The sequence below is a fragment of the Osmerus eperlanus genome, chromosome 16 (assembly GCF_963692335.1).
Source record: "Osmerus eperlanus chromosome 16, fOsmEpe2.1, whole genome shotgun sequence".
Lineage (NCBI taxonomy): Eukaryota > Metazoa > Chordata > Actinopteri > Osmeriformes > Osmeridae > Osmerus > Osmerus eperlanus.
Window position 1 is genome coordinate 12,811,796 of NC_085033.1, and position 27,303 is coordinate 12,839,098.

The 27,303-nt window shown below is 47.6% G+C and overlaps 2 protein-coding genes across 3 annotated transcripts; one reads left to right on the forward strand and one right to left on the reverse strand.

The window, feature by feature from the left end:
- Positions 1 to 4,540: 4,540 nt before the first annotated feature.
- Positions 4,541 to 19,592, reverse strand: prkci (protein kinase C, iota). Its single transcript, XM_062481049.1, has 18 exons — positions 19,201 to 19,592; positions 14,687 to 14,808; positions 13,624 to 13,713; positions 12,925 to 12,975; positions 12,693 to 12,778; positions 12,354 to 12,482; positions 12,107 to 12,164; positions 11,774 to 11,829; positions 11,166 to 11,342; positions 9,804 to 9,901; positions 9,582 to 9,668; positions 9,359 to 9,494; positions 9,132 to 9,219; positions 8,880 to 9,005; positions 8,696 to 8,775; positions 8,475 to 8,564; positions 6,737 to 6,852; positions 4,541 to 6,480 (listed from the first exon to the last, which is right to left on the reverse strand). Exons 1-18 carry the CDS (start codon positions 19,281 to 19,283, stop codon positions 6,393 to 6,395), a joined length of 1,761 nt encoding a protein of 586 aa, XP_062337033.1. The 5' UTR covers positions 19,284 to 19,592; the 3' UTR covers positions 4,541 to 6,392.
- A 596-nt stretch (positions 19,593 to 20,188) lies between these two features.
- c16h5orf22 (chromosome 16 C5orf22 homolog) lies at positions 20,189 to 26,876 on the forward strand. Of its 2 annotated transcripts, XM_062481920.1 has the most exons (10): positions 20,189 to 20,443; positions 20,644 to 20,789; positions 21,028 to 21,177; positions 21,485 to 21,704; positions 21,735 to 22,103; positions 22,235 to 22,297; positions 22,382 to 22,503; positions 22,756 to 22,822; positions 24,085 to 24,224; positions 24,960 to 26,876. In XM_062481920.1, exons 1-10 carry the CDS (start codon positions 20,375 to 20,377, stop codon positions 25,168 to 25,170), a joined length of 1,557 nt encoding a protein of 518 aa, XP_062337904.1. In that variant the 5' UTR covers positions 20,189 to 20,374; the 3' UTR covers positions 25,171 to 26,876. The 2 variants fall into 2 exon arrangements, with proteins under 2 accessions (XP_062337904.1, XP_062337903.1); XM_062481919.1 differs by having other exon boundaries at positions 20,191 to 20,443; positions 21,485 to 22,103; positions 24,960 to 26,875.
- Positions 26,877 to 27,303: the final 427 nt, after the last annotated feature.

Consider the following 27,303-nt stretch of genomic DNA (forward strand, 5'->3'; position numbering starts at 1 on the left):
CTAGAAACACCAACAGTCCAGTAACGTCACAGCACGACTTAATGAGATACGTCACCCAGACTCGAATTGGGCATGTCACGGAAACTGTGCGGGGGTGTCTGTCTGTCTCGCAGTCTGGAGCTTGTGTTTACCTGCAGAATGCAGCAAAAGACAAATGTTTAATGATTTTTAGGAAAATCACGCGTTACAATTTTTTTAAATTAAGTAGCACATGCCGTTGACTCTACAACGTTAATATAATATATTGGGCCTATCCTACGCTTGCGGAGTATTATACATCTATTTAGTTAGCTCTACAAACTTACATTTGTTGACTTTAAAATTTATGGTCATCAATCCGACCATCCAAATGACAAGTGTTTTTTTGTTGTTGTTATTGAAATGATATTTGTACTCTGACGCCGCAGTATCAGAACAGAATATTTGTTCTGTGTTAAGTCAGTAAACTAAAGAGTTGTTTGAGGTTACGAGGGTAAAAAAAATGACAATTGGGCAATAGGCTAGTGGCTCCTGAAATGACCCCATTCAAGTTCTATCTAGTTTTAGGCCTATATGGCCTATGCTTTAAGCATCAAAGGGTAGATTGTTCTTGATTCTTCTGTTAGGGTGTAAATATGTTTTCATGCAAGACCAAGAATAGTCCGTTTGGATTTGACTGTAAGTGTTGTAGTTGGCCAATCTAGACAGTCTGACCTACATATGTCAAACTGAGCCTATAATTAAAGGCTTATTCGGTTTCATCAGTCTCGTCCATTCAGATATTAGCAATAGGCTAGTTGTTTGAGTTGTAAAATGAATACTGGGTACTGTATGATTGGCCATAACTACATGTCCTTTTTGTTCATAAACCACACAATTTTACATTTTTGAAGCCCAAACGCCCTCCTCTCTGAGACACACAGTGGAGTTCCCCTCACCCGGAGAGACCTGGAAAATATTGAGAAAGTTTGGACCTGGTGGGGTTTGAATCCAACTGAAAAACTTTTGGTCTGATAAAACAATTTAGCATAGACCTGTTTGGATTTGTTATTTAGATATTTTGACAAACATCAAAACCCTTCATGGAAAGTGCACCGTCGCTGTCTTAACCGCAGTCTAATGTCACTGGTCAGCAAGAGAACAACTTGATAAAGGTTTGATAAACAGCTCGACCACCAGTTCACCTCTGCCAGGCTCCCCTCTCCCTCCCCCCTCTCCTTTGGCAGCAAGGTCAGCAGTTGTATTATGACAGCAGATACGGGGCGTACACCCTGTCCAGTCGCTGAGAACAACAAGGGGACATTGATTTTCTTGTTATAACATCACTCTGTGTGCTGTGCCCAGTAAATTAATCTCATATGTGCAATAACATGGCCGACGCTGATTGCTCAATCCAGTGTTATGGAATGGGGTGTGAATATCAGCATCAAGAGAGTAGGGTTTATAGATAGATACACTGTGGTGTGAGGGACACATTAATAGACCTCTCTAGCAAGGCACTGTTTCAAGTGTTATTGAGTTTTGCGCTAAGTGGACCCCGGAGGCAGACGGCACAATCACACTCGTCATGGATCTTTCTTTAATCTATATAAATCTGTCTGGTGCTGTCATATTGTGTGTTGTCTGTGAAAATATTTACGCTGTCTGAATATTGTCGGGTTAGTATATTGTCAATAACCCGGAACCACATTTCTTGTGTGTGTTCACATACTTAATTACATTTACATTTACATTTATTCATTTAGCAGACGCTTTTATCCAAAGCGACTTCCAAGAGAGAGCTTTACAAAGTGCATAGGTCACTGATCATAACAACGAGATAGCCACAAAACATTGCGAGTAGCCAAAACATGAAGCACACATTGTGAACAACCAAAGTAAGTGCCCAAAGGGAAGAACCATAAGAGCATGTAGTTAAACAAGTTACAATTAAACAATATGAACTTCTATAAGTGCAAGTGTACCTGTGGAAAATAAGACAAGCAACAATAATAAAAAACAATATATCACAGCGAGTACAAACAATTTTAAATCAGTTACCACTAACCACAAGAGCAACAAGTCTCTGAGCAAGAGTCATTGTGATCCTTGAGGAAACTAACATCGGGTCAAGCGAACCATTCCTAAGTACTGTTGTACTCCCGGAACAAGTGCGTCTTGAGCCTTTTCTTGAAGGTGGAGAGACAGTCAGTGTCTCTGATGGAGGTGGGGAGTTGATTCCACCACTGGGGGGCCAGACAGGAGAAGAGCTTGTGTTGGGACCGGGCGGTCTTGAGCGGTGGGACCACCAGGCGGTTGTCTGAAGAAGACCGTAGGTGACGGGTGGGGGTGTAAGGCTGCAGGAGAGACTTGATGTAGATGGGTGCAGTCCCGTTCACTGCTCGGAAGGTCAATACCAGGGTCTTGAATCTGATACGGGCCATGATAGGTAGCCAGTGGAGAGAGATGAGGAGCGGGGTAACATGGGAGCGTCTGGGTAGATTGTAGACCAGGCGTGCCGCTGCGTTCTGAATCCTCTGAAGAGGGCGGGTTGCACATGCTGGGAGACCAGCGAGCAGCGAGTTGCAATAGTCCAACTTGGAGAGGACAAGTGCTTGGACTAGCAGCTGGGTGGAGTGCTCAGACAGGTATCTCCTGATCTTCCGGATGTTGTAGAGGGTGAATCTACACGACCGGGAGACCGCAGCAATGTGGGCCGTGAGGGAGAGCTCCTCGTCCATGGTAACCCCAAGGTTCCTGGCAGAGGATGAAGGGGTCACCGTCGCAGATCCCAGGGTGATTGAGAGATCGTGGGAGATGGAGGGTTTAGCCGGGATGATGAGAAGTTCTGTTTTGGCGAGGTTCAGCTGGAGGTGGTGCTCGGTCATCCAGGCGGAGATGTCTGTGAGGCAGGCCTCAATCCTAGCTGAGATCCCCGGATCGGTCGGGGGGGAACGACAGGTACAGCTGCGTGTCGTCAGCGTAGCAGTGGTAGGAGAAGCCATGGGAGGTGATGATTGGTCCAAGTGAGGTGGTGTACACATAATACAATCCCTCAGACAATAAATCTGATTGAAACATGGCTTAATACCTTTGGAAATATCTGTGCATCTCCTAGGCACTGTGGACTCCCAGTCCACTCTCTCTGCAGAGAAGAGGAGCTTGACTATTAGCCACTGCAGTGGCTCTAATGCAAATCACCTTCTAGAACCAGGTCACATCTAGCCCTAATGATGATACAAACGAGAGCAGTAATATGAAGCTGTCTATGATCAATTACTGCAGCAGTGTTACTGTACTGATGTTATACATATGGAGTGTGACACAGTTGGATCCAATGCAGCTTGTTGTACAGTAATGATGATCCTGTATAAACTGTGTGTTTTACTAAGAAGACTGCATTTGCTATGTAGAGTGAGATTCATTTATGGCTTAATTAATCCCTTCAGGGACAGGATAAAATAGCCAACAAGATAGGAGCAATTAAAGCAGGATGTTTTCCAATCCTCTATCGTTTTACACCATAAGAAATACGAGATTTGGTCCATTCTTCCCTCCTCCGGAAGGGGCCGGGTAGGACTTACTCATGGGATCCCACGGACCATACCCTGGGAAGACACAGAGGAAGTGCTAAACATGGTGTCTGCGAAAAACACAAAAGCGAGTTCAGACATGTTTCCCGACAACCAGAGTAATGAAGTCCTTCACTGAATGAGTTGGATTTGCCTCTTATCGAAACGATAGTAGTAATTACGGTAGACTAATATTCCCACCCATCTTTTGAAATTGATTCCTGTATAATTTGTACATGTTGTCAGAGAATATAAATGGCCCTACAGACTTTTCATTACTCCATTTCTTTTTTCTCTCATCAGTCAGTTGCGAGGACTGGATTGTAGGAACTGAACTGTGTAAACATCTATGTCTGCTCTGCTCTCCCTCTGTCAAGGTTATTTACTTTTTTCCTATCTTGTCTTTCTCCCCTACCCTCACACGAAACACATACTGAAGAAAATATAAGACTTTTGTGTGATTTGTAATTTGGTTCAAGGATGTACTTTGTGATGGAATGTTCACGAGCACAACATTTCTAGGACAATATGAAAACATCTGCCAAAGCGTGTAGGAAGCAAAAGGTTTTCTACTGGATGTCTCTGGCTCCGGCGCTGACGTCCTTCTCTGAAGTTGTATGTTTTGGAAGGATTCTCGCTTCCTTCGTTGGTTTTTCTCTTCTACAATCGTTTACCATGTCACCTTGATCCTCACATCAGTCTGCCATTTTATATTTCTAGATGTTAAACACCTCAAAGGATCAGTGGTTAAGGTTTTGGATTTATATCGTTTATAGTCTTGACTTACGCATGAGGGTACTGAAGGATTTGCGTGATTACAACTGTGTATATGGATAGTTTCCCTATTATGACAGTTCTATCAAGGTGTCCCTTGTTTTGACTACAAAACTGACCTGATGGCTGCACATCACAGCTGGGATCAGGGGCCTACGGATCATAGCCTTCCACCCTTCAGAAAAATGTATCTTCGCCTCTTACACAGACGCGAAAAGAAATAAAAGAACATACAAAACAATGGAAATAAACAGTTTTATTTCACGTTATCTTTGTGTGTTTTTAACATACTGTTAATAAGAATCAGCAGGTTTCTCTTGGAGATTTTAATCCTCCCAGATACCTTGCATCATTACCAGCTGTTCCAATTGTTTCCAGAGGACTCACCCAATAACAATTAGGAGGAATCAATGTAGTGATAATTAGAGTTGACAGTAAATTATATCTAAGAAAACTGTAACAAAACCTAAACAAGACTTTTTTGTGTAACATTATACAAATTCTCAAGTGTGCTCGTTCCTCCAATCACCACGTTGCCCCTATAAACATTTTATTATAAACTTTCTCTAAAACATTGACTGGAAAAGGTTGTCTTGTTAACATTTTTGATCTAACAACAGAGTCAATGTCTTTTAAGCAGGTGAGTGCTAATATATAGATTTAGTTGTTTCATTAAGAACATGATCAGGGACTCAATTGTGAAGACATGAGTAAAAGTAGTGTTCAAATCAACGAGTATCCATTCTCTTTAAAACAGATCCAGTTTAAGGTTTTCACTGTCCACCTCAGAGCGATCAAAGGGTCCAAGCACATAGCCCTGGCAATCCCCCATCAAACAGGTCATATTACATACATCTGGTCTGGGATTTGAAGCACTCATTTCAACAATCACCCCCAGCATTTGGATTCAAACTGGACATATATGGAATGGAGAAACAGTAGAAAAATAATAAAACGCACTGGAAAAGAAGGAATATAACAAACAGTTTCAGAAAGGCATTGTATCATAAAAAAATGAACAAACAAATCTGTAAATATATATATTCTATGACTAATCTTAGGACAGCTCATCTTCCTATTGTGTATACTGTACCTTCTAAGCGTACCACCAAGACGTCATATTTTTATTTATTTCAGGAAATTATTTATCTGGTCCTGTCGTGTGTGAACATAGATTGCAAGGAGGGTTTTTAGTCTGGATGGATACACGTAGTTAGTGCACCAGCCCTAGGTCAACTTCCGTCCCCCACCCCACTGAACAGTTAACTATTTCTTTCACAGTTTGTCATTTGTCTATGTATATTAGTGTTGGCTGCTGGATTTCTCCGGAAACCCTCTTTGTTTACAACTGTGCATTTCCTCGACAGGGAACAAACCTGTTTCTGAGAGGAAAACAGGCTTGAATTTAACACTTCAGACATTGTATAGAGAGACTGCTGTGTGTCATTCATTAAATAAAAAAGCGAAAAAATATATATGTGTTTTTTTTGTTTGTTTGTTCTTTCTTAAAAAAAGGCTAGTGTTTTTGTCCCCTCCTGTACGAATGAGGTGTGAAGCTAACCCATGAAGACAACATCACGAAAACTGGTTTTGATGAAGTCTCTAGTCATCTCGCGCTTGGAGCTAAAAGGCCTTTTCTAACGTATAACCTCAATGGTGCTTGAATATGTACAGATAAAATAAGCATCAAAACATCACCCTTGGAGAAGAGAGGAAGGGTTCAGTAGTCTCTCTTTCCCTCTTCCCCCCCTCCAGTCGTGTCCAGTAACTTTACCAACCCTTTAGCCTCTGAGCTACTGAGATAACTGGCCAAAGACCAAAAACGGATACCAGTGCAGATTTGTACAAAAACAAAAAAAAAACAAAAAAAATCAGAGAGAAAAGGTACGCTTTAAGGTCTAGTGGTTATAAATGGCAGAGAGTGAGATTGGTTTGGCAAATTAGCATCGCTTGAGGGCCAGTTGGCTTTCCGACAAAAGGATGATGATGATGATGCCGCCGCTGTGGCGTAACCATGTGGCGTAACCATGTGGCGTAACCATGCAGAGATGTGTGACTGAGGAGCTGCTGGAGACAGCCTACGCTGCTTCACACGCACTCCTCAGCAGACATCAGGAGGGGGTTGATGTACTCAAACCCTTCAAACTCCGACTGGTCGATCTTCTTAACCGCATCACTGGTGCATGGGAACAGAAGAGTAGTGTGTAAAAAAAAAAAAAAAAAACGTTTAGGAAGGCTATTTACATTTAGTCATTTAGCAGACGCTCTTATCAGAGCGACTTACAGTAAGTACAGGGACATTCTCCCTGTGACTAAATGTGACTCCCTATTTGGGATTTTGTATTTATTTTTATCATCTTATCAAAGGAATATGACTAGGTCGTATCATGAAATCTCAATTGAACCTGGAAACACTGTGGTGTTTAACTCACTCGTCATCAGGTGTAAGCTGGATGGGCTCGTTGGTGAACTGGGCGTCAAAGTTGTCCAATCCAAACTCCCCAGATATGTTGGGCTTGAACGGGGGCACCACCTGTTTCTGCTCCATCTGAAACAGCAACCAACAACATTCATATCATCAATCATCATCATCATCATCGACAGTCTACTCCTTGAAGCTATTTAGTTTCTTTCCATGTAGTTTAATGTCGTTGTTGTACAGAGAGCACAGCAACCGCTAAATATGTGTAATAAGGCCTTATAAATATGACACAAGAGGAAATTTGAACCTGAAATCTCTTGATCTGCAGTCAAGTGCTCTCACGACCCTTTCCATAGGTACATATACATTAAAACCAATAGTTTTAGTAGTGTCAGGAAAGCTACAGCATTAATCTCTTTCTTTCCACTCCCAGGAACAGATGGTTGCAGGTGAGCAATGGTGCCCCCCTGCAGGCAGACAGGGGTGCTGCAGGCCAAGCGGGGCCAGGCCAGGGGAGGCTGGAGGGGAAAGCGTAACCTGATCCCTCCAGACAGTGTGACGACTGAGTCCCAGCAGCCCAGACCAAACAGAGGAAGAGAGGTCACGCTGCTGCTGGCAGCTCCCTGGGCCGGTCGCTTCCCTCGCCAGGCCTGTCTGGCCCTCCCTCTAGTCCCCTCCTCTGTCTGTCTGTCTGTCTGTCTGTCTGTCTGTCTGTCTGCTCTTCCCTCTAGTCCCCTCCTCCGTCTGTCTGCTCCTCCCTCTAGTCCCCTCCTCTGTCTGTCTGGCCCTCCCTCTAGTCCCCTCCTCTGTCTGTCTGTCTGTCTGTCTGTCTGTTCCTCCCTCTAGTCCCCTCCTCTGTCTGTCTGTCTGTCTGTCTGTCTGCTCTTCCCTCTAGTCCCCTCCTCTGTCTGTCTGTTCCTCCCTCTAGTCCCCTCCTCTGTCTGTCTGTCTGTCTGTCTGCTCTTCCCTCTAGTCCCCTCCTCTGTCTGTCTGTCTGTTCCTCCCTCTAGTCCCCTCCTCTGTCTGTCTGTCTGTTCCTCCCTCTAGTCCCCTCCTCTGTCTGTCTGTCTGTCTGTCTGTCTGCTCTTCCCTCTAGTCCCCTCCTCTGTCTGTCTGTCTGTTCCTCCCTCTAGTCCCCTCCTCTGTCTGTCTGTCTGTCTGTCTGTCTGTCTGTCTGTCTGTCTGCTCTTCCCTCTAGTCCCCTCCTCTGTCTGTCTGCTCCTCCCTTTAGTCCCCTCCTCTGTCTATCTGTCTGTCTGTCTGTTCCTCCCTCTAGTCCCCTCCTCTGTCTGTCTGTCTGTCTGTCTGTCTGTCTGTCTGTCTGTCTCTCCATCTGCCTTTATTTCCACCTGTCGTGTCTTTCTGTCCCTCTGTCCACATGTCGACCCATCTGTGCTGACTAAACGCCTGCATCTCTCAGTGCCTGTCTCAGTCGGCCTTTAACCCCGTCAGTCAGTCAGTCCACCTGCCTGAGGAGAGTTGGGAAGCAGATTGAGTGACCTCTGCACTTACAACTGACCTACATTTTGTCTGCGTTCTCAGTCTATTCATCCCCCTCCCCCTCCCCCGTAGCAGCAGGGTGATAGAGGTGTAAACTTCACCAGCACAACTCACCATCTCAACGACAGGAAAATGACCCAAATCCGGTTTGGTTTGGAGCTACAATTGGTCCGAATTCAAGACACAAGCGGCACAGACAGACAGAGCGAGAGAGGGAGGGAGAGAGCGCTAAGAGCGGTGTGACTTACAAGATCCCAGTCAACATTACGGAAGAACGGATGGCCCATGATGTCAGCGAAGCCTGTCTGCGGATGGCAGCCCAGACGCTCCTTGGGCTCCTGGGGGAGGAGGTGACAGACGAGAGGAAGGGAGAGGAGGAGGACGTGGGGTTCATTATGTGGCGGCGGACAGGCTGGTGTGGGGGATGACAGCGTTAGGACTGATCTGGAGCGGCCTGATCGCTTGTTACCTTGTTTAAGAAGCCCTTGAGGACGCTGGCGGCTTTGACTGACAGCGACCGGGGAATTCGGATCTGTTTTTCCAATATTACTGCAGAGGGGAGACACAGGGTCATGAGGGTGGCATACGGCGTATGTGTGTGTGTGTGTGAGTGTGTGTGTGTGTAGAGTGGATTGAGGATGGGTAATGTGTACCTTGGAAGAGGTAGTCTTCGGTGTTCTGGTCAGGGTTGTCGGAGCTCCCGACGATGTCGAAGGGCGAGCGGCCAGCCATCATCTCAAACATGAGCACCCCCAGGGCCCACCAGTCCACGCTGAAGCCTGGGACACACAGCCTCGTTATACTCTTAGAAAACACAACGGCCTCAACCTGATTTCATCGCAAAAATCACCAAATGTTCATTTGTTATTCATATGTATGCGTCACTGTTTTTTTTGCTCTCATACCATAGTCCTCTCCTCTGAGGATTTCAGGTGCGATGTAATTGGGGGTTCCACAGAAAGTGCTGGTTGTGTCTCCTGGTCTCAAACCCTCCTGTAATGCACACACACATTATTAAGAACACGCCCCCCTCAGGACAGAGTGGACACACACACCTTGAAGCAAAAGAAGGTAGCTACAAATAAATAACTTCAGCGTTACCATTTGAAAAGTTTACCACACACACACACACCTTGCACATGCCGTAGTCTGTGAGTTTTATGTGTCCTTCAGACTCCAGCAGCACGTTGTCTAGTTTCAGATCTCGGTAGATGATGCCTCGCTCGTGGAGGTAGTTCAAGGCCAGGCTGATTTCTGCCGAGTAGAACCTGAGAAGGGAAAGGTGCAGCTGCAGCTCAACAGAAACAAAACAAGCGCCCCTAATATAGAACAGCTGTGGGTGCGACCTCTCTTACCTAGCATGTTCCTCCGGAAGCTTCCGTTGTCTCTGCATATGGAACATCAGGTCTCCCCCGTTGACGTACTCAATAACAAAGAATAGCCTGCGTAATAGCGAGGAAAAAATATCTAGATATAATGAAAAGCATACATTTTGATCTTTAACTGTGTTTGCCTGAGCCGTAAATAGGAAGCAAAGTTGAGCACTGACGTGCCCTGAGGTCAAAGGTCAGGCTCACCTGCTCTCTGTCTGGAAGCAGGAATGGAGCCCCACCAGGAAGGGGTGATTGGAGGCCTGCTCAAACACGTGCTTCTCTGTCTGGACCCAGTCTATGTCCTACAACACAACACAGACATGACTGAGGCACTGCTAGGGACGGGAGATCATCAATCATCCAAACGCGACAGAACAGCGCAGGGAAGTGGCGTATCTGAAACACGCAGACGCTCTGTGAGACAGCTGAGGAAATGACACCGCTACTGTCGGTAATATGTGATGCTGTCACAGAGTACAAATACGGAATTTATCAAAACCTGTTTGTGGGGAGGGGGAGAGAGAGAGAGAGAGAGAGAGAACATGTTTGCTGGAGCAGGGAGAGGGGCCAGGTAACAGTCCTGGGACGGGGGAAGAGGTTTAAGTCTGGAGGTGAAATCTGCTCACGTCGACACAGAGATTGAGGGGTATTGATTAGGTAGCGTTTTGTCGATTTGTCAATCACGCCAAGTGCAGCTAATCAGCGCTAAAGACTCCTGTTGCCACGGACAGTGTCATTTGGTGTGTGCGTTCAAATCCATCCAGATGTTTCATCAGACCTTTCACGTGTGTGTTTACCATGTCCTGGCAGACTGGAGCCACAGTCTGATGTCGCCGATACGTGACAACAACTAACGTTTTGAGAGGCCCTTTGTTTCTCATCTTATCTGCTGTGTCTGACATCTTAACTGGGTATAGCTCAATAGTAGAGCATTTGAATTCAGATCAAAAGACTTTAGGTTCAAATCCCCCTGTACAAACTTGAAACTTTTGTTTTCATGACTGCTAAATAAATACTATAATATATATATATATTTAGTTTTCTTCTTCTTTCGGTCCAAGAAGCATCTTGTGTGATTGTTTTGGGGCTAGGGTGTGAGGAAGCCACTCCAGCGAGCTGGCCTCCACGCTGGCGGCCTCCAGCGAGCTGGCCTCCACGCTGGCAGCCTCCAGCGAGCTGGCCTCCATGCTGGCGGCCTCCAGCGAGCTGGCCTCCATGCTGGCGGCCTCCAGCGAGCTGGCCTCCACGCTGGCGGCCTCCAGCGAGCTGGCCTCCACGCTGGCGGCCTCCAGCGAGCTGGCCTCCACGCTGGCAGCCTTCAGCGAGCTGGCCTCCACGCTGGCGGCCTCCAGCCAGCTGGCCTCCACGCTGGCAGCCTCCAGCGAGCTGGCCTCCACGCTGGCAGCCTCCAGCGAGCTGGCCTCCACGCTGGCAGCCTTCAGCGAGCTGGCCTCCACGCTGGCAGCCTTCAGCGAGCTGGCCTCCACGCTGGCAGCCTCCAGCCAGCTGGCCTCCACGCTGGCGGCCTCCAGCCAGCTGGCCTCCACGCTGGCGGCCCTGACTCACCTCGTCGTCGTTCACTAGCTCCTTCTTCACCACCTTCATGGCGTAGATGCGCTCCGTCTTCTTCAGTCGCACCAGCAGCACCTTGGCATAGCTGCCTCGGCCAATCACGCGCAGCAGGTCGAAGTCCACCAGCCCCAGGCTGGAGGCCGCCTTCCCCGTGTCCCTGCTGCTCCTTGCCTGGACGGGGGGGGGGGGGGGGGGGGGGGACGTGACGGGGGGGGGAGGAGGGACAACACACAGACTTATCTAGCCATCTTTCTTGTCATCCTCCCCGCCGCTACGATCCACGAGGCCCACGTGGATCGTTTGTGCATGTCTGTGAGTGTGTGTGTCTGTGATTGTGTGTGTGTGTCTGTGTGTGTGTCTGTGAGTGTGCCATGTGCTGCCTGCACTGCTCTGTGTCTGCTGCCGGCTGTTAATCAGAGCCCTGTTCTGAGAGGCCCTGATAAAAGGCTGCTTTATAAGCTCCACTATAGGAAATCCATACTGACCACCGCAAGGGTGTCCTGTCACAGACGTGCACACAGGGTCATAATACTGTCAATCTTACCTAAACACACACACGATAAACTGACTGGGAGTCATTTGTCGTAGCTGAAGCCACTCACCTCTTTCTCCTCTCCATCATAGGTCAGGCTCTCTCTGGAGTCTCTCTTCTGAGGGCCTGAGGGGGGGGGGAGAGAGAGACACCACAGTGACGGGGAGAGAGAGACTAAATTATTAAAAGACAGCGGTCACATTCAAATCGATTCATTTTGTCCGTCTCATTGATGATCTGCTGCGGCTGGGTTGCTTACAGATGTCTAAGGTGTGTGTGTTTGTGTGTGAGAGTGAGTGTAAGAGAGAACGAGAGAGAACGAGAGAGAACGAGAGAGAACGAGAGAGAACGAGAGAGAGAGAGAGAGAGAGAGAGAGAGAGAGAGAGAGAGAGAGAGTGTTACCTGGCTGCTCATGGTGTTCTACAGATGCCTGGCCAGGACCTGGTCCTATGTATGGCTCCTAAAACCACGCAGAGAAAGACCACACGTCAATACAAATCTGGTCGACAAAACAGCTTCATGTAAAAACAGACTCTCTAATCCTTCACCAAACAGCAACTGTGTATACACCACAGCATATCCCAACAAACTAAGCTAGAGAGCACAGTAAAGAGGCAACACAGGCTGGAGCTGGCTCCATTCATCTCACCGGTCGGCCACATTCCACTGTCACCAGCTTGTGACACTTCTTGTGGACCAGCAGTTTGCAGTTGATGCATTTGTAACCTTGGCGACCAAGACCCCAGATACGGTCTGTGCAGATGGCGCAGTGAGCCCGCTACGAGGACGACAGCAGGAGAGAGAGACAGTGGGAGGAGAGGAATGCATCATCCACACGCACTGTGTATTATATATATCTATGTAGTGAGATACACCTTCGTGTACGTGAACTATCGATGTATTCATGTCATCCAGGGTTTGTCCCGCTTGTTTGAAGGATGATGGGTGTTAAGTAATGCAGCGTAACCGTGCGGAGGTCCACACTCACCCTGTTGAAGCGCTTGGCCTGGAAGGCGTGGCCGCTGGCGTAGTAAAGCTTCCTCCACCGCCTGGCCCCACGCCTGTATATGGACTCTGGAGGGGAACACAGGTGGTCAGGTGTGTGTGTGTGTGGGGCTACATCAGCAGCCCACAGTGCTGACCAGCAGCTACACGTATCCAGTTTCAGGAGGACTGTAAAAGGTGGGTGGACATAGAGGGCAGGTAGAGCGGTAACTTACTGTCTTCTCCTGGACACGGCATGCCTGCCTTCTCTGGTACACAGGGAAAAACTGCAGGCGGAGGGAACACATGAACAACGAGCTGTTAGCTTCACAACTACACCTCATGCCTTCTGATGCTAAAACCCCTTGTTGATTTCCTTTATGTTCAATGAATGTGTAATGTATTCCTGCTATAGCACCGAACACGTGCTCACAGATAAACATCAAGATGGGAGCATTAATGTGGTGACACGGGGTGTGTGTGTGTATGTGTGTGTGCGTGTCTCAGAGGTGAGGGGATGCTCTCCCTCTCACAAAGCACACTTTAACACCCCCCCCCCCCCCCGCCCCCCCCCGTTCCACTGTCATACCCACGGTGCTCTTGACCTCTCACCTCTCCTATCATTCCCCGCTTTGATTAAACTAAACACAATTCCAGTCCGTCTTCCCCTCTCCTGCTCTCTGGGTTAACACACAAAACCACATCCCTGTCAATCACACAGTTAATATCTCCCCCCGCTCCCAGTCCTGGCCCTGCCCTGCCCTGCGTGTTCACGGGAAGAAGAGGTGGGTCTGAAAGAACGGTTCTCCTCAACCCTGACTGTCTTTCACCTGCGGGGGCGGTTTGTCTGCAGATCTGTGGAGTGGAGTGCCATGTTTGTGTACATTGTGATGAGCTGGACTAGTGGTTGGGTCTGAGTCTGGGCTCAAGCTTACCGTGGATGATGAGTTCAGAGTCTTTGTTGAGCTCGTACAGGCGCAAGGCCTCCTCCAACTCCAGCTGAGAGGACACTGTGCAGGGGTCACCTGGGGGGCAGAGGTCACAGGTCAACACACGACAGGCAACCTTCGGTAACGTTTGAAGTCTCCTCGTATCCAGTATTGTAGATGCCTCAGAACCTTCCAGATTGCTCAAGGATCTACCAGGATCTTCTGTTCCAGCTCCAGCCTTGGTTGACTGTTCCAAGTGCAGACAACACGTGAGGGCCGTGTGTGTGGGAGAGCGTGGGAGGTGGCGCACGTTGCAACTAGAGGAGTTCATGGTGATTAACCCTGCAGTTCTCTGCTGGTGCTGCACAAGGCTCTGATGCTAATTAGTTTGGGCAGCCTGACCTTTTCCCTCAGTCAAACAACTTGATGTCACCGTCGTCACGGTGACAGCTTCGGTGTGCCGTGACTGACTACACATGGACTCAGAGACTAGTCTAGCTCGACTAGAACAAACACCAGATTGTGTAGGCAATATTTAATATCTTCGGCAAAGAACATACTTGGTACATACCGTAGGACAAGAATAGGCCTCCTTTTATTACCTGTGCCTGGATAAAGGTGAAGGAATCTGTATATCTAATCGAAATATCAATAATTAAGTCATTTGGATATCAATACAAAAGAGTTTGTGTTGAACGTTCTGCATGATGCTGACTGTGGATAGTGTGAATGCAAATTCAGAGACATTCCTTTGCATATGTTAGGTAGAGAACATGTGGATGGGGAGGACTGACAGACCTAGGTCACATGGATGTTTGAACAGACATAACAGAGGCTGATGTCTGGTGGCAGAGAAGAGACAAAGAAGAAACATGGCCAACCAGGTGGCTGAGCGGGTATAGCACATACTGTACAGGCTAAGGCCCGGAGCGATTCTGGCCCCGAGACATTCCAGCATGTGTTCCCCTCTCTCTCTCCTTTACATTTCCTGTCCACCTCTAACGGTCTCTGTCCAATAAAGCCCAACACATATTTTATAATATATATGTGATTTTTGGTTTTGGCCTACCTTCTTCGTCGATCCACTTCATGGTGAAGAGCTGGTCGTTGTCCATAGAGCACATATCCTTCACCTCCAGGTACAGACCCTCGTAGGAGATGGAGGGCTCAAAGTGGGTGATCATGATGTCCCTGGAGAGAAGCGGGGTGGACAGTTAGGGACACACTGTTTCAGTCACAAACAACTTCTGCCATCTTGGCCACAACACAGCAGCTGGAGAGTCAATAGATACTTCACTATCTCTCACAGACTGAAACATCTCCCAGCGACAGCCTCAGCCAGGCTTCCCAATTATCCTGGCATCATCAATCATTACGACCAGCTGCCCAGTGTGTGTGTGTGTGTGTGTGTGTGTGTGTGTGTGTGTGTAGGGGGGGACTTGCGGGCAGGCGTGTGTGTAACAGGAGCCTGCAGGTGTGTTTCTGAGTCTATCACTGTCCTCTCTAAACTCCCATTCCCCCTGGTGGATCACATGTCCAGCAGAACCCCCCCCCCCAACCCTACCCCCCCCCCCTCTCACTACCCCCCACCCCTACCCGCCCCCTACCCCCAGCTGTGGGTTTGATGACCCAGGTTGCTCGGCGCCCTCTGCCCAGTGACAGCGTGTTTACGAGGCGGACGCCGTGCTTTACAGCGACCCAGGCGACAGGCGGCCTGCACCTGGCCCTCCCTGGGGAGACGGACGGGAACCGAGGAGGGCTGAGGGGAAGAGGAGGAAGGGCGGGAGAGAACCGCTGGATGGAAGAGGCAGCGAGAGAGGCGGAGGGGGGGAGGTGAAAGGAGAGAGACCAGCGCAGCCGTTGACCCCTGAGGGCAGTCCTCTCACTCTCTTTACAACAGTCATCAAAGAGAAGCCCCGATCCCATCCACGGGAAATCTTTACGGCGCGCCGATAAACCGAACCACCAAGAGTGACCCGCACCCAGACGAGCATATGTTCAAGGACACGGGCTGCTCTGAGCACAGAGCCAAGTACAGAGCAAGACCTCCCCTCCTCCCAATCAGCCCAGCCAAACAAGACCAAGCACAGACCGCACAGACTGCACGCACTGTTCACAAGGCCCTGGTATCTCGGAATCCTGCATTAACTCACAACAATCCCACACGTAGGTTAGCTGTATCAAAGCCCGAGCCTGTGGTTGATGTTCAAGAACTCGTCGTGTTTGTGTTTGAAGAGCTCTGAGCAGGCAGAAATCTGGCTGACAAAGCTCATACTATTCCCCCACCCTCCCCTCTCCTTCGCTCCCCTCTCCCCCACCCTCCCCTCTCCTCCGCTCCCCTCCACTCCCCTCCCCTCTCCTCCACTCCCCTCTCCTCCACTCCCCTCTCCTTCACTCCCCTCTCCTTCACTCCCCTCTCCTCCACTCCCCTCTCCTCCCCTCTCCTTCACTCCCCTCCCCTCTCCTCTCCTTCACTCCCCTCTCCTTCACTCCCCTCTCCTCTCCTTCACTCCCCTCTCCTCTCCTTCATTCCCCTCTCCTCCCCTCTCCTTCACTCCCCTCCCCTCTCCTTCACTCCCCTCTCCTCTCCTCTCCTTCACTCTCCTCTCCTTCACTCCCCTCCCCTCCCCTCTCCTCTCCTCCCCTCCCCTCTCCTTCACTCCCCTCCCCTCCCCTCTCCTCTCCTCCCCTCCCCTCTCCTTCACTCCCCTCCCCTCCCCTCTCCTCTCCTCCCCTCCCCTCCCCTCTCCTTCACTCCCCTCCCCTCCCCTCTCCTCTCCTCCCCTCCCCTCTCCTTCACTCCCCTCCCCTCCCCTCCCCTCTCCTCTCCTCCCCTCCCCTCTCCTCTCCTCCCCTCCCCTCTCCTCTCCTCCCCTCTCCTTCAGCCCTGGTGGTGTTAATCATTGACAGAGAGGAGTGTTAGCCATCAGTCTGGGAACTCCACACTCCCACAGACCTGATTTGTTGCTAGGCCTCTCGCTGCTTCATTTGGATACATACATGAGGAAATGAAGCAGGCGGGAACACACACACACACAGGCAACACATGAGAATTAGCGACGGCACGCACCAAGCTTCTCAAGGAAGTGAGCAACATGCAGATATGAGCATATGCTTAACTATGTGAGTAATACGGCTGGATTGTGCCGAAACCCATTACAGGTGAGTAACAGGAAAGGCATAACATTCCATTCAATCCACTCTACTGTCTGAGAAAGAAAGAGAGACACAGAGAGAGAGAAAGATACAAAGAGACAGAAAGATACAAAGAGACAGAAAGATACAAAGAGACAGAGAGAGACAGAGACAGAGACAGAGAGAGAGAGAGAGAGAGAGAGAGAGAGAGAGAGAGAGAGAGAGAGAGAGAGATCAGGCAGCAGAACTGCTCTGTCCCTGCAACAGCCCCCTCTGCTGGGCAGAAGGATTGTTACTGGTGATCACTCAGGCAAGGAGGGAGGGGAGCAGGGTGCCTCAGCAAGCAACACGCACACACGCATTCACACACAAACGCACACGTGACTCTGTTGTAGCTGTCTGGCATGGATGACCCCCCCGCATCTCCATAACAACACACCCTACGCATTCATGTGTGTGCCTGAATGCATGTGGTAGAGGGATGCTGCCGCCTCCAAGCAACACAGCTAACCCGTCTGTCCTCCACTTGTCGTCATGGGTAGTTGCAGTCACTGACAGAGTTGTTCTTGTAAAAGACTTGAGTCTACACAGTCTCCCTTAAATAAAGGGAGCAGTTGACGTTGACATAAGCAGCGAGGACACCGGATGTCATTGGTTATGACTTTTACAATGATGTAAGTGGACGATGGGGGGTTGGGTGTTCACGGTTTCGTGAGTGATTAGCTTGGGGGGCCTTTTACCGATGATGGCAGGACAGAAATGCTTCCCTTCCTTCTAACAAAACAAGGCATTGGAGCACTGAAGCAGATACTGGCCTATTGAAAAGTCATGCGGCGCTCGCAGGTCGAACGGGATGAAGACAAACGGTTTAGTCAGACCAACGTAATCCCAGCTTCATGCAAAAACAACAGGCCCAGCATGGAGACTCTTAATAACGATGATTAGAAACGAAGGCATGCTCAACGCCGTCCAGATAATAGCCATTCCTTATGTACTGACATTGGGAGTCTTTCACAAGTAAACCTGTTGTTCTGTGACGCTGCAAGCGGCTGGCTCTTTATCAGTGCAATCTGTCAACGGACCGAATGATAGTGACAGGCTGAAACTGCCACAGACAGACACCAAACAATGTGCATCTGACCCTGATTGGCTGACTATGTAAGTGAAAATAGGAATGAATGGACTAGGGATACAGTAGAACTGTCTGTCTTATGTACAATACTGAGTACAGCTTTGGTGGTATCTAATTAAACCAATGTATATCCACTGCAACACATTTCTGACTTTAACTTCTTTCTATCGTCTGAAGACAATGATTGGGTTTAGACTTGAATAGCCATGTATTGTGTTATCTCATTTTTGCACGTAGATGGGATTCCTCTACACTACAGAAATATTTATCATTTTTTATGCAGCAGTCACGGACAATACTAGATAGCTTACGGGGTGTGTCACATGACGGAATGGGAACTACAACAGGTCTGGCAGAAGTGACTTGTAGTACACGTTTTTCCAGTCTTGAATGAACTAAAGGCTTTGGTTTAATCACAGATGGGGTACTATGGCAACATATTGGATACACTAGCTCTAATCTTAAAGGATCACACTTTTAATAGATCAATAAATGCAAACAGAGAAATGTGTAGGTCTTGACCGGTCAATACGATGGATGGTGTAAATATGATAGCATACCATATCTTTAACCTATTCAAAAAATCTGAGAAGCGACATGTTTAAAAAGCTAGTGATCAGTAAACGAACTAGCCAGAATTAAATTATTGATGCAATTACAGTAAGTCCCCATGTAGCTTCTATCAATGACTAAATGTAAATGACTAAATGCAATACATCATCAAACATGGTTAAGATTGAGCTGGGACAGTTACTGTGTGCTAACTTGTTTGTTGTTTAGCTAATGTTAGCAAGTACCTGCTCGTTACAGTGGTTTGATTCCTTGCCTTTTTCTGAAACCTGTAAGTATCTATCTAGTTAGCGTTAGCTAGCAAGAAAAAACATTCTGCCCCCAAGGAGTTTCTAGCTACACAGTAGAAAAGCCACTGAACTAGTCTAGTTAACAGTTGCTAGCTAACTAGCTTAGTTAGAGGCTACTTTAGATAGCCTAAACATTCGCTACTTTATAGACATTTCTATATATAACCAACCATGACAAAGGCATGGGTATATTACGAGATTAAACTACTAGCTAACGATTTCTAGCAGCTGGTTACAAGTTAGCGCATACTTCAGATAAATGTCTGGATAGTTTCAATGTTTGACTACGCTGTCAAGTTTACCGAAAGACCTAGCTAGCTAGCAAATTAGCATTAAGATTACAATAACGATAGCTAATGGAACAAGCTAACTGGGAATCTATACATTCAAGCCAGCAACAAAATAACGCTACAAATAAACTTTTTACAACGACATAACAGTAGCTGATGTACTAACCCTTTATAGTAGGCTTTAACCCGGACTTGATGAGGATTTTCGCCGGGATGGGACATAGTGCTGTCCCGCAACGTCGGCATCATAGGCTCTGCCGAGATCGGAACCCCAGTCACCGAGGATCCCTTCCTTCTCACTCAACTTCGAAGTGTACCACACTCAGAATTGTTTCTTGCGTCGGTGAATAAATCTAATATCTAACTTACTATTTATGTTCACGGACTCAAAACGACTTCATATATAGACAAAATCCACATGTAAAGTTGATAAAACTTGAAGGTATCCGCTAAACAACTCCCTACTGCAGAGGCCTAACGATGGACTAATCCATCAACGGAATGTTAGGGGTGGACGGATAACTTGAAAACACTACTGCTAATGAAACGAACAATTAATGTAGATCGCTTTGGAAATATGAAAGCTTCAATGGTAAATTATTATGAATACTCTCATTTAATGTCACGTAAATAGTTATAACCGAAATACTGTCGTGTTATCCATAACAGGTATGCTCGCCAACATTCCGATTATACCAAGTTAAACCCGAGAAGGGGGGGGGGGGGGGGGTACATTCTATGGTTTTAGGCTTTAGCATCAAACACTTCTGAAGGTACTACTTGCAGAGCAACATCAGTTCAGTGAGTTTTCGAACACCTTTTTTCAAAAATATTTTTTCAACCTTTCGAAACTTGTTGTAGAAAATATTTTTAAAACCTTTAGAAACTTTTTTCAAAGCATTTTTAATCAAAAAATCAAAAAATCAAAAACCCTTTAATAAGAATCAAATCCACATTTTTTTAGTTAAGCAGAGTAAAGCAGAGCAGAGTACAATACAGTACAGTAGAGCCCTCACCAAGTAGCCTACTCATCAATGATGCAAACCTATTTTTGTGAAATATTTTTTCAACCTTTCGAAACTTTCTGTAGAAAATATTTTTTCAATCTTTGGAAGCTGGTAAAAAAAGTCAGTGCGTCATACATGTATTGTTACACATCCGTAAAGTGTGTCCTCTCTGAAGTGAAATGGTGGGTTGTTAGAGACCTTTATTTTGAAAATTGTGTTATTGGCACAGGCTTCCAAGTAAGATATATTTGGAAGCTAGGATAAGGCTAGCTCGCTGACTTTCACAGATGCTACTGTTGCAAACTGATCTTTTTTATAATAACAAACGTCAACATGAGTGTTCCACCAGCAAAAAGAGTCTATGCAGATTTGCCCGTGTGGATTGTAGAAGATCACCACGAGGTGAGTTTTCAGTGAGACGGATAGCTTCAATATCTTCATTTAGCTAGAGCTAACAACTGTATCCTAACTGTCTTATGCAGTTGCACAGGCTTTTGGAACTCCGCTACAAACAGTGTTACTGTAAATGTAGCATCTAAACCAGGTGAAACTGCTAGCTAGCTGTCTTGTTGCCTTTGACATCGCGACATTGATTTCCACAGGTTGTATCACATATTTACCGCGCCATAGGATCAAAGCACATCCCTATGAAGAACATCAAGATGGTCCACCTGGATTCTCACCCAGACCTACTCATCCCAATAAACATGCCAGCAGATACGGTGTTTGACAAGGAGGCTTTGCTCAGGTGGGTGCTAGTAAGGTAACACCAATCTCAAGGTCTGCCACATCATATTATACGTGTGTGTGCCTGAGATTGCAGTGTAAAGCTTTGATACTCAGCCCACAATCATTCATGCCTTGTCTGTCAATACACAGCATGTTATTTGACTTGGGGAGAAATAATGCCTTTGTTGTAACAATTTGGAATTGGTAATTTTAAATAAACTTTCAACTGTCTGTGTGTGTGTGTTGATGTGTTTTAGTGAGCTGAGCATAGAGAACTGGATCATGCCCATGGTGTATGCAGGCCACGTGTCCAGTGTAGCCTGGCTCCATCCCTACTGGGCCCAGCAGATCAGGGAAGGAGAACACACAATGTCTGTGGGCCGGGACTCATCCACCACCACTATCAGGTCAGCCTCAGTCCACCTGTGGACATGGGTTTGAATCCCTACCTTCTGTCACTGTTTCTTCTATATCGTCTCGCTGTGTTAAACAATGTATAAGTCTATCGTAAATGGTAATACAACTAGATGATTCATCATCTAGATGTTTAATGTATGTGGGCTGTTTGCTTCCTTTAGGACTTTGTTGATTGGCTAATCCAAAATTGGGACTTAGATGATTGGCTAATCCAAAGTGATTAACATGAGACGAATCCTCCGTTCTTTCCTGCTTTTTTTCCCCTCTCTCATCCTTTTCTTCTCTCTGTGTCTTCAGAGTGACAAGTAAGGATGATTACTTCCTGAGTGATGGCCTGTATGTTCCCCAGGACCAGCTGGAGAACCCCAAGCCCTTGAGGCTGAGCGTGGTGCGGGTCAACCCCCTGGAGCCAGCCCAGGCCGGGGAGAAGGCTCCATACGGCTCCCAGGGCAGGGAGGCCCAGGGCAAGGAGGCCCAGGGCAGGGAGGCCCAGGGCAAGGAGGCCCAGGGCAGGGAGGCCCAGGGCAGCGAGACCCAGGGCAGGGAGAGGACCACAGGAAAGTCTGCTGCCAAGAAACCCAAGCTAAAGGACCAGGGAGCTGGGGATGTATCTGAGAATCACCCCTCCTCCAGCGTCTCCCAGTTAGGGGGCAGCTGTCACAGCTGCACTGACAGGCTGGAGACAGCAGGGGGCAGTGGAGCCCCAGGGAGCTGCAGGAACCGAAGCAGGCACACAGAGGGAACAGAGTTGACTAAGCAGCCTTGTGGGAGGACTGATGATGATGATGATGAGGGCTCAACAGGCTGTGTGGTAAAGAGACTTCAGTCTTTTGTCAGTGAATCCGATCCATACATCCTGGATATTGACCTGGATTTTTTCTCATGTAAGAACCCTTTTAAGGAAATGTATACACAGGTAAGGCCCCAGTGTACTGAGGGAAGCAGGTGGAACCCATGATGACGATGATGATGATGATGATGATGATGGCCTACTTGGTCTTGGTGATTCTCTCCTTCATAGTTTGTTTGATGTGTTGTTTACATTAGGAGGAGTACTCTATTCTTCAGGAACTCTACAGCTTTACAAGACCAAGCGATGACACGGATGAGGTGAGAAATATACAGGGGGTTTTCTCCTGTGTGTGTTTGTATGGTGTGGTACATGTGTTTGATTGTGTGTGTGTGTGTGTCCAGGAGGCTCTGAGCGAGTGTGTGGAGCACCGTGTTAGACAGCTGGAGGATCTGGAGGAGGCGTTTGCAGACCTGCTGGAGGATGACGGGGAGGAGACGCTTCGACGCTGGGCAGCCAACCCCGGGTAGAACAGCCTCATCCTTCTTCCTCTTCTCCCCCCCCCTCCTTTTCCTCCTTTATCCCATTGAAATATGTTCCTTTTCTTCCTCTCCACCTCTCCTTACCTTCCTCATCGCCTCAGTCAGTGCCAAGGTCCTACCTGCTGTGCGCAAAGAAAGAGGCTAAATGTGTAGCCTTTCACTCGTATAGTGTTTGGAGAATTAAATGGGTTAGACTACATTTCTACCTGACAGTCACTGTGTCTCTCCTTTTTCAGAATGGGCTCTCTGGTTCAGCTGGTCAACAGTCTGAAGAACAGAGAGCAATCCCCCGACTACGAGATGGTAACCCTTCAGCTCTCACCTCACACTCCCCTCTGTGATTCTGCTGCCATGCAGCGCTGTTTGTGCGTCTTTTCGTTCTCAGAATAGAAAATACAATTAGATGGAAAATCGAGTGATGCAACACTAATGTTGACAAACGTTGCTTGCTCAAAACGGCTTCCTGTTGACAGTGCGGCTTCTATTCCTCCATCCCTCCTAGTGTCTGTCAGCTCCTCTCTCCCACCGTCCTGTTCTCTCCACCATCACCCTCAACTACCTCCATCCTTCCCCTTTTTTTATACATCCATTTTCCCCTCACACCAGCTAGAACACTGCGATCATCAAATGCAGGCCTATTAGAGGTCACCAGAAGCAGTCATAAGAAGATTGGTGATTCGGCCTTTGTCAATTATGCCCCAAAACTATGGAACAAATTACCCATAAATATTAGGGAAGCAAACACGCTAGACATTTTTAAAACACAGCTTAAAACCTACCCTTTTACCGAAGCATTTAAGTAATTTTATCTCAGAAGGGTTTTACTACTTATATTAGTTATATTATTGTTTTTATAGATTTGCTATTTTAATTATTACTTTTATCACTTGAATTATTGTTTTTATTGATTTTATGTAAAGCACCTTGAGCTACAATTCTTGTATGAAATGTGCTATATAAATAAAGTCTTACTTACTTACTCAGTGTAGGCCTCCCTCCTATTTCTCTCCTGCCTCCCCCTCCAGCCCCTCCCCAGCCTCCCTCCTGCCTCCCCCTCCAGCCCCTCCCCAGCCTCCCTCCTTCCTCCCCTCCAGCCCCTCCCCAGCCTCCCTCCTTCCTCCCATCCAGCCCCTCCCCAGGCTCCTTGTCAGTCTCCCTCCTGCCTCCCCCCTCCAGCCCCTCCCCAGCCTCCTTCCTTCCTGCCTCCCCCTCCCCCCTCCAGCCCCTCCCCAGCCTCCTTCCTTCCTGCCTCCCCCTCCCCCCTCCAGCCCCTCCCCAGCCTCCCTCCTTCCTCCCCCCCCTCCAGCCCCTCCCCAGGCTCCTTGTCAGTCTCCCTCCTGCCTCTCTCCAGTCCTTTATTCTGGGAAGCAGACTGCTGAAAATGATTGTCAGCATGTAGTTAGTTGAATGAATCATACAGTAGATACATACTTATTTCCCCCTTTACTCCTGTTATCTCTTTTTAGCCATGGCTATTTCATTCTTTCTATTTTACCACCCGTATTACCCCTCCATCAGCCAACAATGATGAAGGTGGTGGTGGTGCTGATGATATTTCTCCCCAGGTGCACCAGGCAGGGCAGACGTGCGACTACTCCGAGCTGCCTCACCACATCAGCTCTGAGGAGGAGATCCACAGGCTGGTGCTGGCCGTGGAGCTCGCTCTCCAGGCCCTGCCCAAGCCAACGCTCGTCACCATCTCCAGGTAGAGAGGGGGAGGGGGAAAGGGAGGGAGAGGGGAGGGGAGGGGAGGGAGAGGGGAGGGGAGAGGAGAGAGAGGCCACATGGGGGTGGGGGAGGGGGAAGGGGAGGGGGAAAGGGAAAGGGAGGGGGGAGGAGGGGAGGGGGAGAGAGAGAGAGGCCACATGGGGGTGGGTTAAAGGGAGGGGGAGGGGGAAAGGGAGGGAGAGGGGGAAAGGGAGGGAGGGAGAGAGGGGTGGGAGAGAGAGAGGCCACATGGGGATGGGGGAGGGGGAAAGGGAGGGGGAAAGGGAAAGGGAGGGAGGGAGAGAGGCCACATGGGGATAGGGGAGGGGGAAAGGGAGGGGGAGGGGAGGGGGAGAGAGAGAGGCCACATGGGGGAGGGGGGGGAGAGAAGGACCTCCAACCAAAACAACATGTTTCATTCTGCGATCGTTTAATATACAAATAATGTACCTTTGTACTGGTTGGACACAGACTCGATGGAAATGAGTTCCTCTAAATGGAATGGATCTTATGCTCTGCACGGTGTGTGTCATGATGTCAGACTTAGTCACTTTGCTCTTAACGAGATGGTCATCTTTTGAGGAGTAAATGGTGACATAAAAGCATCAGCTGGTGTTCAGTCAAATTTGCATTTTCAGTGGCAGAACAGTGTCTTTATTTACCTAGCTATCTCTTATATGAACCTGTGTGTGTGTGTGCGTGCGCGGCATGTATGGTGTATGCGATTGCACAGGTCCAGTCTGGATGAGTATTGTCCACCAGAGCAGGTCAACTCAATCCAGAGCAGAATCCTCGACATCCTGGAGGGTCTCTATGGACACCTCCAGGTCCACAAGGACTATGAGATTCAGGAGGACCTGAAGGAGACCCCTGCCCCACCCTCCAGCAGCTACACCCCTACCTCAACCCCGGGCACAGAGGAGCAACTGCCACAGGCCTCTTGACACACCACAGACTGGAACCGTGGTTATGACCCAATTGTCTATTTATAGGAAATAAAACTCGCTAGTGTAAACAGATACCCTCATAGTCTGTGTCCTTCAGTGCTTTGATTCCCATGAATCCACCAGAATGTAGCCAAGGTTGCCCTTGAGCAATTTGCTTCTGTCTTTTGATTTCAAACTTCAAATAGTTGCATAGTTATATATATAAGAAAAAATATAACTACCCATTATACAAATACACCCACAGAAAGCAATACCATGCAGCAATAATAGGTGTTGTGTCTAAAGTTGCTAAGTACCAGAGCCTGTTATATAAGTAAACAGTATTGTGTTTGAAGTTGTTGACTACTGTCCTCTCATACAGTGACTTTGATGTCTTAATCCTAGCTCAGTGTTGTGAAGAGGAAGGTCCTGCCCAGGACTGGCTACATGAATAGCAGGTTTACAACAGGTCCATGGAACATGTTCTCATGAGGCAGATCTTGGCTGCCTACTGAAGATGTCATATTTGGGAATATTTGCTACATTGTCAGTTACATCAGAAAATGTAATCCACAATTTAAAGTGAGTGAAGAGTTTTAGTAAGGAGATCATTTGAACTGAGGGCCAAGTTAGACTATAAGTGGAGAATCTCCTGAACCAGGCTTATCTTCAGCTGTGTACCTCACATCCTGTTCCAACCCTCCCTCTCCTCTGACCACCTTGAATACAAACACGACAACAAACACCTACCTTCTCTCCTTCAGTAAGCCAACACGTCATCTGTGCGTCACAGGGCAGCATTATAATTCTGCACTGCTACTACCTAGGCAAAGTAATAAGTGTTATTTTACAGGTGGGGTTCAGACTTGAGAGATCTCATCCAGCACTGGGATGGTTCACGCAGTGCGTGTTTCAGGCTGTGCAGCCTGTGGTCATTATGCAGTACATGCATGTTACCATGGTACTGGAGAGGAATTCACCATTCAAGTTCTAAGAGAATAAGGCCCTTGTTATCGGGGTGGCTGGTGGGGGTCCCAGGGCTAGCCCTCTTCACAGTTGGGGCCATTATTGATGATAGACCTTCAGCAGAAACACCTCCAGCTGGATGTTTTCACAGTGTCTGATTTTGGGGTTTAATTTGCCTCAGAAATGATCTCTGTTCCATTTAAATTTGTATTTTTAGTTATTCAAATGTCCCTGTTCTGTCATGTACTCAGTTCTTATTCAACTGTAGATAATGTGAGTTTTGTATAATCGTCTTAATCAGATCTATAAATCCAAAATCTATATCAATAAGCTCATTTTCTTTCTCTGGTTCTTAAGCCCATTACATCAACACATCTGAATCCCCCCTCCCCTGGCTTCATCCAAGCAAGAAAAGACCATAACACTGAAGGGAGCTACTTAGATAATTAGTTTCTGCTGAAGTGTCTCTTACTCTCAGTATGAGGCTATAACAGTTACCGAATAAACACTGGCAACATCCATAGCAACAGGTCTGGAGATCAATGTCTCTGTGTATAGAATGTTATACAAAGCAGGTTTTGACCCTGGTCTGAACAGTTCCTTACCCTTTACCACCAACGCATTTTGGATGCAGGTTCGGAGCCAGTGCTTAATATCGAACCAGTTCTTTGCGTTATGCAAAGAGCACACCAAATGCGTGCATTGACTTTACATGAAGGTTAATCTCGCCAAAGGAAAATTCGGTTCTCTGTGAACACAGCATTAGAACAAGGCTCGCAAATTAACCCAGCTCGGAAGCGTCTCTAGCACCAGCTCCTAACTAGTTTCAGGTTCACGTTGGTGGAAAAAGGAACTCTAATTGGCTAAATGCAGATACTTGTCCGTAGACAGCGGAGCGGACAAACCAGTTAACCCTCGTGCTGCCTTCGGGTCACATGACCCAAAGGTTCATAACGAACCATCGTTGTGTTTACCCAATTTTACCCAATACAAAAACAAATAAAAATAATTTTCTTTTAACCTTCGCAATGTGGGGGGTCTGAGACAGCCCAACGGTTAAAAGAAAATGCTTCACTTTGTTTTTGTATGCGGTAAAGTTGTCGCAATACGACGGTGGGTCACAATGACTGATGGGTCAGAATGACCCGAAGATAACACAAGGGTTAAACAAGTTATTGACCCTGT